We start from the raw sequence: 18,912 nt of genomic DNA on the forward strand, positions 1-18,912 counted from the left end.
GTATTTAGGTTTGGTCATATTTTGTGTGCGATAATCTGCTGCGATAATCTCAACACAGCGCCAGACACATTAAGATTCTGTTCCACTGTCCATTCTCGAAACAAAGTCTTCCAAAGCAGAAATTTCCTGTCATCATGTGATCTCTCCAAAACAAAGAAGAGCAGGAACTCCCGTTGTTGTTGTTGTTGTTTTTTTTTTTTTTTTTTTTTTTTTTTAGCGCTGATGTTGCAGAAGAATAGTATTGTCGTTAAGACTTGCTTTGGCGTCTCGGGATCCCACTTTTATCCCCCAAAAAACTGTCGGGTAGGACATTCAGACCGCTTTTTTGATTGGCTGCATTCCATTCACATCACCCTCCACAGAGTCAAATAAGTCTAGGGTTGCCCCCCCCCCCCCCCCCGTGAAGTTTTTTGAGTCAGAAATATCGACTTGACTCTCGTACATCGTCCATATTGTCGGCCCGACTTGTTTTTGGACCCTGTCATTGGCCCAGACATACAAAAAGGATCATCTTTGGAGAACAATCTTATTAAGACGTAAGAGGAGTTGGCCATTCAATGTCTTTGATCAGAAAGGTGCAAAATCAGGATTAAAACAACCTTCACCCCATTGCCCCCCCCCCCCCCCCCCCCCCCAACCCGCCATTAAGCACAAGGCGGTGGGAAACCCCTGCGAATCTTGCAAGACCTGTAAAAATTCCCAGAGACTTCGGCATTTTTTTTGAGCGACTCTCGCTCTATGCGCGCCTAATTGCCACGCAAATGACAGTAAAGAATGCTAAAAGGTCCACTGTCACTTTGACGCAACCGGGCCCCAAATTCAGACAGGGAATTTGAGATGCAGACATTTTTTTTTTTTCCGTTTGTTCCTTCCGTCGTCGTAAATACGAGCCGGTGAGACAGTGACAGTGATTTTGACGCCTGCCTTGTGAAACCCTTTCATGCACCCTGTGACCTGGTAACATGATAAGCTGTACACTGTCGTAACCGCTGTCCCCGTAAGGTTTAAACTCGGTACAAACATGTTAACATCGTATCGCAACTAAATCCAAATAAGATCCATCTTTGGATAAACACCTACTTCAGCCTGCATGCAGTAATTCTTGAGTCCGACACGGATCTCTGGCAAGTTACTCGTCCAGCTGTGTGGCCAAAGCAGCCCCGAGCGCTTGTTGTGACTTTTGTCATAATATAGCTCAGGCTACCCTTTCGTCTAAGATTCATACTCTCATGTCTCATAAATAGAAAATTTCCTGAGCCACTCCCTTAGTCGGCATGTTAACCAGGTTTGAATTCCTGGCACGTCTACTTCAGAATCAGAATCAGAATCAGAATCATCTTTATTGGCCAAGTATGTAGAACACACAAGGAATTTGTCTCCGGTATAACACGCTGCACTAGTATCATCGTAAACAACAAAATCATTGAACCATTTTAGAGTATACCAGTAGTTTTGTAGTACCATTTTGTGGTGCAAGAAGAGTGACTATGTCAGTGACTGTTTAAGGAGTTAATGGCTAGAGGGAAGAAGCTGTTTAAGTGTCTACTGGATTTGGTGCGCATGGATCTGTAGCGTCTGCCTGAGGGGAGTGGCTGAAAAAGGTGGTGGGCAGGGTGCGGGGGATCCAGGAGGATTTTCCGTGCCCTTGTTTTGATTCTTGCAGTGTGCAAGTCCTCAAGAGTGGGTAGGGCAGTGCCAACGATTTTTTCTGCCGTCCTAACTGTCCGTTGAAGTCGGATTTTGTCCTTTTTTGTGGCGGCCCCAAACCAAACCGTGATGGAAGAACACAGGATTGATTCGATGACTGCCGTGTAGAACTTTGTGTTTTGAGAAATAAAATGTCGATTTTGAACTGTAAATTTACGGCTGGCATTGGAGCTCATATTCAAGCACCCGCGTTACATCTTAGTTTCGACTGAAGGCCGAGGGTTTGTTTGGCTAGCGCTACCATTGGAGAAAACCGGCTCGGATAGGCTCCAGCATCCCCCGCGAGCGACCCTTGTGAGGATAAAGCGGAAAACGGATAGAAGGATGAAGGTTCCACTGCACAGTCACCCGTGACATCATCGTTTCAGTGTGTCGCAGTTGTTAGAAAGTCCTCGACATGATGAGGCAAGGTGGTCCAGAGCGGCTGTTCCCAATGAACGTGCCGCCATTTGCTCGTGCCACATCGCCGCCGGTGTTTTCGCGTACACCAGCGTCTGTTTAACAAAGCGTCCTGATTGCTCTGTTGCCGGCACCGTGTGGGATTTGGCGCTTCATTAGCATCACATTTGGCACATTTGGGATGAGGGAGGCGGCCGGCGCTGCGCCGCGCTGTCACAGGGGTAATCATCGTGTTGATTATGTGTTTACTCTTTCGATTTAGCTGGATTATTCGGCATCAGACGAGAGGCATAAAAAGGTGAATTTGGTTTTGAACTCATTCCGCTTTTAAAAATGCCTGCAGAGATCGCTGGAATTGAAAGAGGCCGCACAAAAGCAGCTCACAATGCTGGATGCTGTCTGAACATGATTTTTTTTTAAGCAATATGTGAATCTTGAAGATTACTGATGTTTGTAAGCCCCGCCCAGGAAACCGTGACTGGCCAATCACAGTGTAGCACAGAACAACGTTAATTAATTTTTGGGTGGTATGTACAGTATCGATTTTTTTTTAATTTTAACGGGTAATTATTCTTTTTTTTTCCTCCCCTTGTTTCCAAAATCCATTACGACCACCAAAAATATCCGTACTTGTATTAACCGTGAGATATGTTACAGTTTACAACATTTTCCCAAACGATAAAGCTTTGGGGTCATCCACATTGTCCTTTTTTAATGCCTCCCCCCAAATTTTCATGTCATTATTAGATCATTTTTGTCCACCCCAAAGTAAGCCTTGTTCTCCTAGTTACTGTAAAATAATACATGGTGATATTAGCTCAAAATGCTAAGATGATGCTACTCATGTGAAGCTAACCTCAGATCACAATTTCACAGTTTTGAAATCATATGCCAGTAAAAACTCTCCGAAATATGAATACGTACTGTACACTGATTTAAAAAAATGCTTTCAAAATCTCATTAACAATTTGTCTTTTTTTTTTTTAAATCAAGAAACATGAACAGAACCAGAAACATTTTTTTGGAGGGTTGCTTTGTTAATGGTCAACAGAGAACTGGTGTTGACTTTCTTGAATTTGTGGGGTAGTTGCTTTGATGCATTGGATATGAAGTCTAAGCGCCACGACATGTTTTTGTGCCGAGTATCACGCCTGTTTTGGTGCGAAGCGCGCGGCAGTCTGCCAATCCTCCATGAAGCGTCTCCAGTTGGTCCAGAATGCTGCTGCTCGCCTCATGACTGGTGCTCGTAAGAGGGAGCACAGAACTCCCACTCTGGCATTCCCTTCACTGGCCCCCCCGTATAAATGTTTAAGTTCTTTTTACTATTCTATTATTTGTTTTTCAGCTAGCCCCCTCGCTGCCCATCTTTTGAACTCATCATAAAACTCATTTTTATTCTTTGGCTTTTGACTCAGCATGAGACGTTGAGATTTTGAGTTTGACTGTTTTTGCGCTCTCTACTGTCCTAGTTATGAATTTGTTGTATGAATTATTTTTACTCCATGTATAGCCGCTTGTGTACAGCGGTGGCGGTTGTTTTAAAGTGCTCTGTAAATACAATCGAGTTGAGATAAAGCCCGAGCTGCGCCGCGATCATCATCAACATCATCATCCTCCTCCTCCTTGCAAAAGGAAAGTGAGGAGGCACCTAAAAAGGGGTAAATAAGACGCGCTTAAAGATGGACAGATGTGATTAAGATAGGCCGCGGTGATTAAGAGGCTGATATAGATACGGCTCGGATAAACAGCCTGAGCCGGGAGTCAATTAAACTCCAGAGCTGGCCAAAAACAACTTGTTTTAACTTTTCAATTAATCTCCTTTGGGAGCGCTGAAAATGCCGCGGAGTGAGCAGCGAGGCGCCAAACAGCTGCGAGCCCGCTAACCCAAGGCCAAAACTCTGACCTCAACCTCCAGATGCTTTCAGGCAAACAAGCGTTTCATCAAAGCATTGGGGTTTTTCTTCCGAACTCATCGCCTCTTTCACACAGTGATGCTGCAACAGAACAATCGTTTGCGTTTCTCACAGAACCCAGCGAAACGGGATCGTAGTGCGAGCGTGTGCGCTTTCAGACAGTGAACTGCAAAAATAAAGACGTTTTCGAGGTTTAAAATAAGGAGCCACCTCGAGAGAATCGTTTCTTGCATATTTTTAAACTTGACACATTTTTGTAAAACTATGACACGTTTTACCTAACGATAAAAAATGTTACAATGATATTTTTTTTACACATAACATTCGTGTTTTCAGCTGGTGACGCCGTTTGCTTGTCACCATTATAAACAAACACGCGTACAAAATAAGGAGCCGCCTCCTAATGACAAAGCATCCAATTGTTTCTTGTATAATTGCACGTCGAGGCATTTTTGCTCGGACATGCTCTGTTTTGTCTGAACTTGACTGTGAGATTTCCTGTCATGACGAAACTGTATTTTGTTTTTGCTCGGAATTGATTTTTGGTGACTGAGCATTTTTCATTCGTCACACTTTGCGCAATAACACAATTGTCACGTTCACTCGGAGCAGAATGTACAGAATTTCTGATGTTGAGCCACATGTTGCGTCACCTTATCTAACGACGAGCGTTACGTGACATGATCACACGACGGCCCGTTCCGTCTAAGCGCCGCGTCGGACGGGTTTGTTTTGTTGCGTTTTTGTTGAGCAACGCTAACTGGTGTCGGATCGTTTGAGGGGCGAATTAAACCCGGCTAAACTTTGCGTCGGGGCCCGCGGCGATCGACATCTCTTGCGAGTGCTCGCCTTCTGCGGATAACAAGTTAAAACGTTGGAGTGGGGCGAAGGAAAAAAAAAAAAGTCCACATTTTAACATTCGTCATGGCAGAAAAGCAGCCAAGTAAGAATTCACAGGCGGCTGGCGGTTCATGCAAAGGTTAGCTCAAGTATTCAGGTGGGTTTAATCGTGATGCAACGTCACCGCGGTTACAATACAGTACACTGATGAAACAAATCTAATAAAATGTGTTAAAAATTTTTTTTTTTTATACTTATTCATTTGCCCTCCAAAATCAGATGCTGGTGAAGTTCAAGTTAAAAAAAATAAGAAATGAAAAAGGAACCCTGTGGTGAGCTTAACCGCGTGCTATTGTGTGCAAAAGGCAGTATGAGGAAACCTTGGCGCACTGTGACATGATGGAAGTTTTTTTTTTTTTTTTTTTTTTTTTTATCAGGGTGCCTAGAGCTGCTCATTGTTATGTGTCGGCCGTATTGCTCTTCTTTCTCCGAGAAGGGCTGGAGAAATCGGCCAGGCGGCTGCCAACTTTCCCCGAGACGAAGTTCAAGTATGCAGTATTAAGTCGAGACGAGCAGATAAATCAACCTTCTCTCTCTTTTCACGAGGCTGCGTTGAGATAACGTGGACGCTAGGCCGGAATCTAGAGCCTCTTCCAAGTTGAGATCGATGCCCGCCAGCGTCGGCCATGTGGCGTTTCATCGCTTTTTCGTCTTCTTACCGTTCGCGTTGTCATTCGCAGTTTGTTTGTTTTCCTTCTTGTGTTTATCTTTTTTCATTCATCTTCCGAACCGCTTGATCCTCACTAGGGGCGCCGGGGGTGCTGGAGCCTATCCCAGCTGTCTTCGGGCAGTAGGCGGGGGACACCCTGAATCGGTTGCCAGCCAATCGCAGGGCACACAGAAACGAACAACCATTCGCACTCACACTCACACCTAGGGACAATTTAGAGTGTCCAATCAGCCTGCCATGCCTGTTTTTGGAATGTGGGAGGAAACCGGAGCACCCGGAGAAAACCCACGCAGGCCCGGGGGGAACATGCAAACTCCACACAGGGAGGCCGGAGCTGGAATCGAACCCGGTACCTCTGCACTGTGAAGCCGACGTGCTAACCACTGGACTACCGGGCCGCCTCGGTTCATCTTTTCCCCTCTAATTTGCATTTTTGGGGAAAGAAAGCACGTTGGCGACGCATCCCCCCGACCATTTGGAAATGCTTCACACGCACTCGCCACTGTTAGCGAATTGGCAAATTTGCATCCTCTACGGTTTGCGTCGTCTTTTGCCGTTTTTTTTTTTGCCTTCTGCGGTCTGAGTCATTTTGTATTGTGCAAAATACAGAATGTTTTTTTTTCTTTTTCTTTCACGGGGTCCTAGAGCTGCTCATTGTTTTGTGTACGAGTTAGTCATCTTCCTTCTCAAAAGAAGGCCTGAAGAAATCGGCCTAACTCTTGCCCGTTTCCCCAAGAACACGTTTGCGCCGTTTTTAAAAGTCGTCACAAGTCAAGAAAAGTGGCGAAATCAGCCTCGGCCTCTTTCATCAGGCGCCGTTGAGAAAACGGGGGACGCCGTTGCTACGCTGAAGATAGCCAGGCTCTTAAAGTCATGTGTAGACAACAAAGTGCCATTGACGAGCGACGGCTATGCGGCCTTGCCAGGGAGGGAAGGGATTACACGCCTGAGCCCAAAACCCCGATACAAGTTTCAATCGTCTGCATATCGACAACGGAAACAATACCCGAGCTGTTGTCATCTTCCAAACGTTGGCGACGTCAACCCTCTTAATTGCCGGTGAGAATTAAGTTTGTATCATTAAGCAAACTGTCGTGGCTTTTTAGCAGCATATGGCCGAGAAGAAATCCCGAAAATCCATACTAATCCGCCAATCTTGTACAGTACACTCGCCACGGGGATTAGACGTTCCCACTTTCCCCATGTTTACCTCCTTAGCTTTGCATTGAGCCGAGCTCCCTTTCAGCAAATGTTGTTGTTGAGCTGCGCGGAATTTGACGTTGCGCGGAGCATCTGGTCAGCGGGCGTAGTTGAATCAGAAAAAAAAAAACTTGTTTTCCGCTGCTTTTGGCTTGAAAACGGGTTCACGGTAAATAAGTAGCAAAGCTCTCACCCGTACGTAAAAGAAGCAATGAAGGAGATTATTGTGCAGTATTTACGGTGCGCCAGAAATCACAGTTCGAGTCGTACCTCGGTTTCAAGGTCACGTTCGGTACAGTTTGGTAAACAGGAACAGATGAAATGACAGACAGTGTTTCCATCCATCCATCCATTTTCCGATCCGCTTTATCCGCACAAGCGGGATGCTGGAGCCTATCTCAGCTGTGTTCGGGCAGTAGGCGGGGGACACCCTGAACCGGTTGCCAGCCAATCACAGGGCACACAGAGACCAACAACCATCCGCGCACACACTCACACCTAGGGACAATTTTGAGCGTTCAATCAGCCTGCTGTGCATGTTTTTGGAATGCGGGAGGAAACTCAAATACTCGGAGGAAACCCACGCAGCCACTGGGAGCTGGAATTGAACCTGGTACCTCTGCACTGTGAGGTCGACGTGCTAACCACCGGGCCGCCCTTACATACACTGTATTTAAAACATACAAAAAAAAAAAAAATCAACTGCCAGCTGTAAATTTTCCAGAAAATGAAAGTTTCTTAAATAAACAAACAAAAAATGCAACAAAAGTTAAAGAAATAATGTAATGACAGCTTAAAGTCCCCGAAAGCAGAAAATAACTTCTCAATTTGACATACCACTGAGATCAGTGTTGTTAAAAACGACACTGCCGAATTTGACGAAGGCACTCACCAAGTACGTAAAATGAGGCTGGAAAATTATGCAAAATAAAGTCATTGTCTCCGCTCTCAACAAGCAGTGGGCCTGTTTGCCAAGTGAGTGAAACCACACAGCTCTCTCTCTCTCCCCCCATTTCTCTTCTGTTTTGCATCTTCGTCTTCCCACATTTTTATTTTTTTTTTGCTCTTGCGGAAGATGCCGAAAGACACCGCAGCGCTGTTCTCAAATGCTACGGTAAATATGGTAAAACTTCAAACGGTAATCGTCTAAAATTGTATCCCGCTTCACTGATAAACTGTTTTCATCCTCAGCGCACTGACTTTCCTAAAGCGGTCCGCTGTGCTTTGATGCGCAACATTTGAGCCTTTGACTTGTTTAGCTTGAAGCCCTCATTGGTCGATCTTTGCATCCCAAAATGACAATGGGCTTCCCCCCCTGCCCCCTCCCCCCCTGTCCCCTGCAAAATAAATTAAATTCAAACGTGTTAATCCGGAGATGACAGCGGTGACAATGACGGGACATTATTCAAACGATGCCAGCGGCTACGTGTTTTCAGGCAGGCGGAGTTTCAGTGGCAAATAAGCAAATCAGCGCTTTGGCTTCGGAAAAGGTTTCTGGCAAAGACGAAAAATAGTAAAGCCTATCTGGAAGGGAACAACATTGCCTTGAATCGATTAAATGTCACATCAAACCAGAGTTAATTGCTCTCATCTGACAGGCAACCTTCTTGTCCTGGAGCTTCTTATTAGCGCTAGCGCTAGCGCGTGGTAGCGTGCTACCTGCTTGCGAGCGTCTCTCGCTTCCAAATTCAGGCCCCGAAGCTGGTTTAACGTTGCCACGTGAAATGCGGTCGGCGGGTCTATCATATCTTCATCATCTTGTAAATTTCCCCAGTGTGGGACGAATAAAGGATATCTTATCTTATCTTATAAGCGGGCGCACCAAAAAGTCTTGAGAAGCCGTACCCTAAATACACGTTTGTGCTTTTGTTTAATTGTCACTGCGTGTTATTGGAGCATGGCGGAGAAGTTTGATGTCTCGCCGTCAAAAAAAAACAAAAAACAAAAAAAAAGACTAACCGGAACAGACTGCGGTCGAAGTTCTTTCACTGTAACCCCGAGTACAACTTTCTAAAAAGTCTTGTTCGGAAGCCAAAGAGAACAAGTTGCGGGTTCTGAATTCATGTCAGGAGAGGTGTGGCCTTCATTTCCAGCCTTTCATGCTTGCCGCACCTGAATGTTTGGCATGCTAATCAGGCGACTCATATTGATTTGCAGATGCCTGCGTTTGTTTGTTGTCGGCGTGGCATTCCTGCCTTTAAAAGAAGAGCGCAATCCTCGGCGGAGGCTCGCGGCTTTGCGACGTTGATATATTTACAGCTGTCACTCAGCGACCTCCCGAGACGCGAGCGCGATCGACTCCCGAGACGCGGCGCACTTATCAAGGAGCGAGCCGAGCAAGCCCGTCCCGTTTTTTGTTTTTTTTTCCCCCCTTTTTGATTCCTCCCCCGCCGACGCGGGCTGTCAGTCAGCGTTCAAGTCACGTTCGGCGTATTTACAGGAACAAGTTTGGCTCCGTGCCGTCATTAGGGAGCAAAGGCCAACTTGAACTGGCATCAACAACATCCTGAGCGTTTTGTCAACACGTTTGAGCGGCGCCCATCATTTATTGCGACGGAAACTTCATTGAATGAAGACACGGCAACAATGTGATGTCATAATTATAGAGTCCCGTTACGTTTTATTTAAAGCTTTTTACACACAACTAACTGTATTGCGCAGATCAGAAAATTCCAGATGGATACAATAAATGTTTTAGAGATGTTTTTTATATTCAAATGTTTTTGAATATAGTTCTTTTATCTGCGTATGTGGATTTGATTTCTTCCCTTCATTTTAATGAGGGGGGGCTTTGACGAACCTCGAGTGTGAAATAAACAATTGAATTGAATTTCAAGAGTGCGCAAACGATTTTACGATTGATTACCGTCGTCAAAAATAATCAGATAAAAAGAAGATTCAGGGCAGTAATAAAATGAAATATCAGATGTTGTTCCCTCGTTTTAATTATGGAGCTTTTATGAACCTACATTTTGAAAAACGAAAAAACCCCAATTGAATAAGTGAAGAAACGGCGTTGATTTATTGCAGTCAAAAACAAGTTAATCAGTAAAAACAAAACAAAAACTAATCGTCACATAAAATCATATCTGATTAAGGAAACACATGACACACAGGAAATGGAATGTAAAGATCAAAAATGAATAATCGAACAAAGTAATCACGTAATTTGAAATAATTGAGTATGATTATCTTTAAAAAAAATAATACTGTACAGAGGAAAACTAGGAACGAGTCACTAAAACAGAAAAAGAAACAAAAAATCATAACTTGGAGATGCCATTTTACACAGTGCTGAAAAAATGTAATTGTATGTGTTCTCAATTTTTATATCTGAGGTTTAGAATAAACAGAGAAAAACAAATATTTGGAGATATATGCTCTTCAATGGACAGTAACAAAAATAGACATTAGCTGTTGTGATAATAGTAAATTATGTGAAGATGTAATTATGTTGGATTACAACATATAAGCTTTATGTTGGAAAAACATATTTGAACATGTGTAAGAAAATTAAATATACACAATGAAATGAAAATCACATTCAGTAGCTATACAATATCTATTTAATCATACATATACATTTTTCAATTTTTTAAAAAATAGGGCTTTTATCACATATTGGCAAAGAAAAATTGTAAAATCTCGCAAAAAAAAGTAATGTGAGTGCACGTGTGTGTATGTGTGTGTGTGTGTGTGTGTTTTATGTATTTGTATCCATTCACAGTTGGCAATCAGATTCGGAATGCTTATCAATAACAATAGCTAACGGAGGACAAATGTGTATTTGCGTTGTGGTTTATGGATGAACCTTCACATCATCCTCTGTGTTATTAGCCACATTATGCGGCGGGATAAAACTTATTGCATCCTTTGCGCTCTTTCTCACTGCTCCAAGATCCTCTTGAGAAAAAGAGATTACAAAAAAAGTTGCGCGGGTGCTGCTGGAATCATGTACCTTCCCGAGATTTTGCGCAGAGATCCTGCGAGCGTCCTGCATTGGAACGGTAACTGAAAATGCGGCCTTGATCCGCCGGCGTCTTTCACCTGTAAAGCCAGCGTTTGTTGTATGGTGACAAAACGTCTGTGCCTTTCAGACAAAGCCCAACAACATTTGGATATTACTGTGTTTTCTTACTTTTTAACTTTTTAACAGCTACTTTGCAGAAGCTGTACCTTGTAACAGTTAAACGAGTACTTTCACACACTTAACATTACAACTCGAAGTACAGAATGTCAGTACTTTGGCTGCCTTAATGCAGAGGATACCAAACGGGTGGACAGACGCAAACAATTAGCGTTAGCATGTAGCTTCCGCCTTTCGCAAGTGTTTGAGTGTTGTTACGAGCGTAAAAAAAGTTTTCTTGTTGTTTTTCGCAGTTGCTTTGGACACTGTAAAAAGGTGACGCTAGCCGGCGGCGTTTCTCGTCGGCATTGTCGAGGCCGCTTTGTGTCAGATGTCCGCTAATTCGGCTCACACGTGGGCGACTGCGTGCAGGTGTCGCAGGTGAAGCGTGTCACAAGTCGCCAGGCAGATTTGTCGTCACAGATTCTACCCCCCCGAGGAGGTGTTGGAAAGGTAGAGGAGCTCCATTCAAGTGGACACCCGTAGCCTCAATTATCATCAATATGCGATCAACAAAACAAATGTGAAACATTCAAAGCAATGCACACCAAAAGAAACTTTATTGATACCTCAACAGGAAGATTTTGGGCGAAAGAAGCACACTGCAAGTACGGAAGGAAAAAATAATGTGCTCATTTCTCAAATGATTTGACTTTAAAAAATAACATTAAAAATAAAGAAATATCCCCAAAATACAATTCTTGCAAACCTTTACTTGAAAAATAATATTTGCTGATGGTTTTTATAAAAAGGTTTTTAATTTAAAGTTATTGTTGTGTGCTTTTTACCATCCATCACATCATCAAAAAATTGTCGGAAACAAAAGCAAAAGCTATAAATTAGGAATGCACGATAACAGCCATGCACATTTTTTTCTCTCCATGGCACCCCCCCCCCCAAAAGACTATTTGACAAGTTTTTTGATTCATTTAGTACAAAAACGGTATTTTCCACACTAAAAGGCGACTGCGTAACCGATCGCCTTAAATTTGAACTCTGCATTGTCAGCATGTCTCGAGCAAGGAGCCATTTTGGGGTCGAAATATTACCGTAATGACCATACACAAGGCGTATCGGATTTTAAGGTGGGCGGTGAGCTTTTAAGAAAATGGAAGGCTTTTAGGTGCGCCTTTTAGTGCGGAAAATACGTTATTCTTATGACTTTAAAATAGATTTGTGTATTTAGTATCCCTTGAGAGAAAGTACTGTAATCAAATCTCATGGTGAAAGAATGACATTTAGATTATTTTTATTGCTGTGGGACAGCATGTCAAGTTTTTAATGTAGTGTTTTCAGTAGCTATGTTTCAGAACACGATGTTTGATTTCGCCGGTGGTCTGACGCTGTTGTTGCCTCCTCTCGATTAAACTTTTAACACCCAAAAGAGGTCCCGAACAACTCTCCGTGCATCAGTCAGCCTTGGACTAGCCTCCTGAAAATCTTCATCTGCCACGACGACCCGCTTGAGCTCCTTTCTCCTCTCGGCTTTTCTAAAAAGTCGGCAGGTAGTATGGTGGCGAGAAATGCGGGAAAAACGTCAAGTCGGCGCTGCTGTTTGTATAATGTCGCGTTAACCTACTCAGCCATTCAGGCGTATCCGAAGCGGCCGCCCTTGCCACTGCCGCCATGGGCTCGCTCGCTAGGATGGGAGCGTTGAATTTTTTAGAGCTTCCGCTCGCCTGGCTGAGTGGCCCCCGCGCTTGTTGCGTCATCCAGTGTAAGTGCTAATCCCGGTCAGCAACCCCCCCAAGCCCGTTGAGGTGGTACGGCAATGGTGTCTGTTTTAAGTGATGTTTTGATTGGTGCCTGACCGAGCGAGCTAACTCTACTCCCAGGACAGAAACATTTTTTTTTCTGGGGCGGGGGTGGGGGGTGGGGGGTTCATTGGAATGACAGCCAGCGGCCCATCTAGGCGGCATCTCGCGAAAGGAGTTTGGCTGGCAGTTTCACGCGTCTTACTTGAGTCTTGCTAGAAAGCACGTCATGCCCAAAAGAAAAATGTTTGACAGTGTACCAGAGCGTCTCTGTTTGATGGCTTCCGTGGCGGCCATGAAAAATTAATGCAGCGGAGAAACACCTGCGGCGAGTTCCTCAACGACAAGCGGGAGGAAAAATAGCAAAGTCGGTGCTTGAGCCACTTGTGGAGTGAAAATGTGGCCTTTCTTTATTGTTGGTTTGTTACCTAATTCGCATCACAAAGATGTTAATTGATGGTTAAGATTTCACTTCAATTTGTCTGTAACAAAAATGAATTGATTGAACGGTGGTTAATGGAGTCTGGAAGCAAAATGGGGAGTGCTGGCTAAAAACAAAACAAAAGAAATCTTTGTCACATTGACGCGGTCGGTCGCCTTAGTCGGGAATGACCAATGAGAATGTTGATGACTTGATGTAAAAGTTAAAATAGAAATTGTCTTACTGTACTTGTTCGATCATCTAAGTCTTGTGAATAACTGGTTTTAGAAATATGGTCAGCATTATTAGTCCGCAATAATTATGTCAACATGTACGTTGTTGTGCGTAGTAGCGCATAGTCATGAAGCATCCACGCGCTCCATCTTTTAATGTTATCTTCCTTGGACATGCCTCCATTCTACGGCTCCAGATAAGGCTATTAAAAAAAAAAGAATTTTTTTTTTTGATTGTTCTGACTTTTAAAAGTGGAACGCTATGTAGCGCCTCGTGCTAGCTAACACGAATCATGAGTTAGCAGGAGATTGTTTAATTAATGGAACTTTGTTTTTGTGTGATTAACCGGAAAAGCAAACGTGAAATTGTTGCTCGTCGTCGCCAGGAAGAGACGCATACGTATCGTGTACCTTTATACGCTCTGTCGTCAGCTCAGCCCGTCGTAAAAATCCTCTTTGTGACAAATCCTCACGTGGTTGAGATTGACACTGTTGACCGTTCAGAATATTTAGTCCTTTTTAGCTCAAATCTGGGTCAGCGACATGGCCATAAAATGAAATTTCTTGCTCCCAAAAATCCGATTCCCGATTTTAACAGTTTTTTTCTTCTTTGATAAAAAGATTATCAAATGCCAATTAGATTATTTAAACCATTGCTTTTTGGATTTTTTTGCCCTTTCTGTGATTTGCGTCGCTTAGGGTGAAACCAAACCGCAGTGCCCCCCTTCCCCCCATACACCCTTTTCATGCCAGCATTAACTGTATCGGTTGCCACAGAAAGAATATGCCGAAATTCCCACTTTTTTCCGCATTCCACGTTTCCCGGGACAGCATAATCAGCTATATGTCCCATTTCATCATCACATTTCCCCTTTTTGCATACTTTCAGGCCTTTGTGTGTTGTTTTTTTGGGGGGGAGAGTTATTGTTTTTTGTTTGTTGAGCTATGTCCCACTAAGTCCCATTTTCTGTTCTATGGCCATCGTCGCGTTATTTGTTAGCTTTCTGGCACTGACAGATGTTTGAATCGCTGGCGTGCCCAACGCACACGTTAGCACCGGGTAAGCACAAAACGACGACGACACTGCGATTGTACACGTCGCGATCAAAGCGCGGCGGCGTGTATTGTGTGCGCCGCATTGAATGTGTCGCACGCCTCTGATCATTTTCCTTACCTCGCTTTTTTTTTTTTTTTTGTGAAAGGCGTGAAAGGACAGGTGGGTGTGAGACATTCCGCGTTAAGATATCAAACATGAGGAGCCGGGTTTTCAGCTGATATTAAAAGATGATTGTGCGTGGGCCCCAGCCACAAGAATGTAAACCCCCCCGAATCAGTCGCAGCCGGGATAAGAAGACAGCGCAACCGACAAACAAGGAAAGGAAAGGAGGAAGAGAAGGACGGCAGAAATGTTGCCGTATAAATAGTTGAAATAGTTGATGTGATTTGTGGATAAAGAGCCTTCTTGTTGTTGACTCTTGTTATATTTATTTATTTGTTGCGGTTTGCTATGACAAATATCAACACATTGTTTGCTGTTTTGTGTGTGTGTGTGTTTTTCTTGAAAAAAAAGATAAATTAGCTCAAAACCCCTTTTGCCATTATTATGACCTGCACAACTCAAATGTTTGGTTTTTTTTTTCTTTTTGAAAGGGGAAGTGGAACAAATGACTGAGATAATGAACTTTTTCACCATATTTTATGCTGATTTTACATTGCTTATAATTAGTTACTTAGTTACAGTTTGGGGATGTGTCCGTGTTCAAAATACTTTATAACCAATCTCATGTTAAATAACGTTCCGCAGTTCTGTTAGTTTTCCTCTTTGCTTAGTTCACTTGCTTGAGTTGCCTTTGTAAAACTAACCTGGTTACCGTTACTTAGCTACAGAACTCAGACACAAATACTATTATATCGTTTTTTTTACTGTATTTTACTTTTACTTTTATACTTTATTATACACTGTAGTTACACTTGCTGTTTCGTACTGTATTTGCATTTGCTTGTTAGCATTAGCATAGTAACCGTAGCTTAGCAAGAGTAGTGGAATAGTTTCCCACAATTGGCTCCAACATAAGCAAAGAATAACCGGCAAAAATAGTGCTATATCTTGTTTGCTAACGCTGTCCTGGCTGATGTGTCTGGGCATTTGCCATCAATGCTAACTCCTTTTTGGAAAATGTTTGTCGTGAAAAGGGGGCTAACTATGATGTATTGTTGTTGTCCTCAGTCTCCATCACTTGTTAGCATTATCTTAGTAGCCGTGGTTTCGCAACAGTAGCTTAGCAACAGTATCTTAGCGAAAGTTCAATTAAGTATGAATTCCAAACAGGGTTTTTGAGAAGTGCGTCAAACCAGCAGCAGTTACAGCAGCATTGCAGCATTTTTTTCTCTTCAATATGTTTTTATTTCATTATTTTTACTGTTGTTGTTGTTGTGGTGGTGGAGTGCGCTTTTGTCTCTCATTTTGATTTGTGGGCTTTGTAACTCAAGAAAGAGAGCAACAAAAGGTTTGGCACTTCAAAGTCGTTTTGATAGTTTTCATGTTCCAGGCTTTTGGACACATTAAAAGGTGTCAAGATCACAGGATCACGCCTAGCTTCTGCTTATCTTCTCCACTGACTCAATAGTTAAAAAGTTCACTCAGGTCTCACGCCTCCCTAATTACTTGAAGGGTGCGGAGGGTGCATGTTGTTGAAAACCCCCAAATAATTCCTCTGTTTGCATTAAATATATTTACTGTGACAGTCAGTCACTTTATATGATTTTGTTCTCAACATATAGCTATTGTCATAGCATTGCAATGTTATTCGTGTTAAAATAACTTTTTAAAATTAAATAAAAATATGGAACAGTTTCACTCGAGAACATAGAGCTTTATTAAAACATTTCTCTAAAATAAGACTTGGTTCTCATCTGATTCGCAATTTTTCCGCAAATGTAACTATTTTTCTCTCTTCTCACCAGAAGCATGTGGAACGCAGGCAACAGTGGCGACGGTGGTCAGGTGACCGGTAGGATGGAGACCACGCCGTCGCCGGGCAGCGCCAGCATCTCTGTGTCGCAGCAGCAGGCGCCCAAAAAGTTTGCCCCAGTGGTGGCGCCCAAACCCAAATTCAACCCCTACAAGCATGCTAGCGACCCAGATCCCGCAGGTAAACAAAATGCAACCTCAAACATAACTCTCCTCCGAGACCAGTATAGCCAATCCACATTAATTTTAGTGTAAATATTTATCCTAGCAGGACCCACAAAAAAGTCTCAAGGATCCCTGCCCAAAATTGAACAGGATGTTGGTGTGGCTGTCACAATCAAATAATTTCAGAATTGATTATCCTAACTACTGTTCCATCGAATAATCGAGTATTAGCTGCTTTTTATTCTTGCTCACTTTTTCCCACAATAATTCACATTTAAATTCACACTGTTTCTCTGTTTAGCGATGTGTTGACGACAGACCTGTCTCAAGCTGTCACACATCTTCTACATGATATTTAGTCTACAAACACCATGCAGCCACTGCTTGTCTTGCCTGCCTTTGACACCTGTTTCGCTGATTCTCACAAATTTTGGTTGACGTGTTGATTATACACAGACGCACGAAAAAATCTCAAGGACCTGTGTTGAACTGGCCGTCCGCCATATTGGGTCAAATTCACAGTTTGATGATTCGGTGTGAAAACGGTTGTGGGAAGGCCCATTCATTGCCACTCGCAGCCTTAATTTTCTCATCTGGCACGCCATGGCATCCATTTGGATAGCACAAGAGGCTCTTGACCTATTATCACATTTACTCACGCAAACGCGAGAATCACACAGGCCAATGTGTAAAAACAGAGCTTAGAACAATATTAGTGCCGGTGACACAGAGGGATCCATAAAGGACACTCCGGATGGTGATTAAGAGCGCTCGTCGCTTAAAGCAGCTAATTAGGATTCCTTGTTGAGCGAGCAGCCTCTTGAAGCTAATTGCTCAATAAAGGGAGTGGAAGCGTCGCGATTAAAACACTCTTCCGCTGCTTCTTGTCTCAATTAGCGCTCGCGGCTTCAAAGCCCGTCAAAATGGACGCCCCCTAATGCACGGCACAGACCGGAAAAAGTCACAGACGCATGACGTCTTGTTCCAAGTGTGTCTCATTGATGAGTGACAGCGACAAATGTAAGCGTCACCCCAAAAAATAAAAAAAATAATTTGTGACGTCGGATTTTGCTTAACAGTATTGTTGAGCATTGTTTATATATTTTTATTCATATTAACATGTTTTTTCCCCCAATGTCCCTTTCTAAAAAAGCAGCTATTTTTATGTTGGTTAAAAAAAACAACAACACAGTTTTTGGGACAGTGACAATATGTAAAAAGAAATGCGAAGATCAAATATATAAAAGTAAATAAAATGGGTAAAAAAACAACGATTTGGAGATACATCTGTGTTTTTTTTTAAGCCCACAATTTTTAAGAATATATGAATGTATGTATAAAAATAAAATATAAAATAAAGCAATATATAATTACATTAGAAAATTCACATAACATGGAATAAAAATAAGAATATTAAAATGTCGGTTTTGACACTCATGGAGTCAGATTGAAAGTAGATATTACAACACAATGATTTTTCTTTCTGGATAGCACAGATTAATTAATGCAATATAAAAAGAATGTTTACATATATATGTCTATGTATATATCCGTGCGTGCATGCGTGCGCGCATAAAATCTGTTGTAAAAAAATGTATTTAAAGCCTGTTTTAGCAGACGGCATACTGTCAACGAGCGCCGAAAACCTGTTTTATTACTCCTGGTCTAAATCTTTTCAGTATTTCCAGATAAAAGTGTCTTTGCGCTGCGCATGGGAGAGCGTCTGATCTGCATGGCATCAATCTATAGCGACATGTTAAACCCTCAAATCTGTTGTAAGTCATCTTGAGTCGTCGTCTGGCTCTCGCTTCCCTTCCCGCTGGGAATCGACATAACTTCTCCGCAAAAAAAAGATTTGGAGGCGGCGGACTCTGCTGCTGGCCTCGGTGATGCACCCCACTCCACCCCCTTTATAAGCAACAAGGCGAGACAAAGGCGACAGCGAGGCACGGTGCCAAATTGACTTGTCTCTTAATTTCTATGCTAATCCTCATTTTTACATCAGAAGATTGATTAAAAAAAATAGGAGGGATTAATGCGCTCATAAAGGCGTCTTATCTTTTTGACAAGCATCTGCACACGCGTGCACATGCTGTCACGTTTTATTTTACTGTCGATATGCTAAAACTTGATCTGCTGGATAAATTGATCAACCCTAAAAAATGCTGTATTTACACATAATGGTGTAGATGTACTCAGATGCACAAAGTGTGACAGGCACACAAAAAAAAAAGCTGGGAAAAAGAAGCACAATGTGTGAGACCAAGCAGACACATCCTTACTGACAGCCCACACACCAAAAACAAGAGCAAGTTTTACCAGTTTTAAAACCGTGACTTTTAATATTCGCCGTATATTTTCAAACTGGGAGATTGGCCCTTGCTTATTATCGACCACTTGCGGTGCATTATGGGTGACGCAAAATAAAAAAAGCTATATTTTCTCGGTTTGCA

The 18,912-nt window shown here is 42.8% G+C and overlaps 2 protein-coding genes across 7 annotated transcripts in view; one reads left to right on the top strand and one right to left on the bottom strand.

Moving 5' to 3' along the window:
• Positions 1 to 18,912, bottom strand: part of zbtb11 (zinc finger and BTB domain containing 11) — a 253,182-nt gene that overhangs the window by 80,866 nt on the left and 153,404 nt on the right. The window lies entirely within an intron of this gene.
• The window catches only part of lpp (LIM domain containing preferred translocation partner in lipoma), a 98,476-nt gene that overhangs the window by 16,720 nt on the left and 62,844 nt on the right, over positions 1 to 18,912 (top strand). For 3 of the 6 annotated variants that reach the window (XM_052073068.1, XM_052073070.1, XM_052073069.1), the window contains exon 3: positions 16,288 to 16,475. In XM_052073068.1, coding sequence (XP_051929028.1) covers positions 16,292 to 16,475 — 184 coding nt within the window. In that variant the 5' untranslated portion in view covers positions 16,288 to 16,291. The remainder of the gene's footprint in view (positions 1 to 16,287; positions 16,476 to 18,912) is intronic. The other 3 variants (XM_052073072.1, XM_052073073.1, XM_052073071.1) reach the window with 1 other exon arrangement.

This window comes from Hippocampus zosterae, chromosome 8, assembly GCF_025434085.1.
Source record: "Hippocampus zosterae strain Florida chromosome 8, ASM2543408v3, whole genome shotgun sequence".
Taxonomy (NCBI): Eukaryota; Metazoa; Chordata; class Actinopteri; order Syngnathiformes; family Syngnathidae; genus Hippocampus; species Hippocampus zosterae.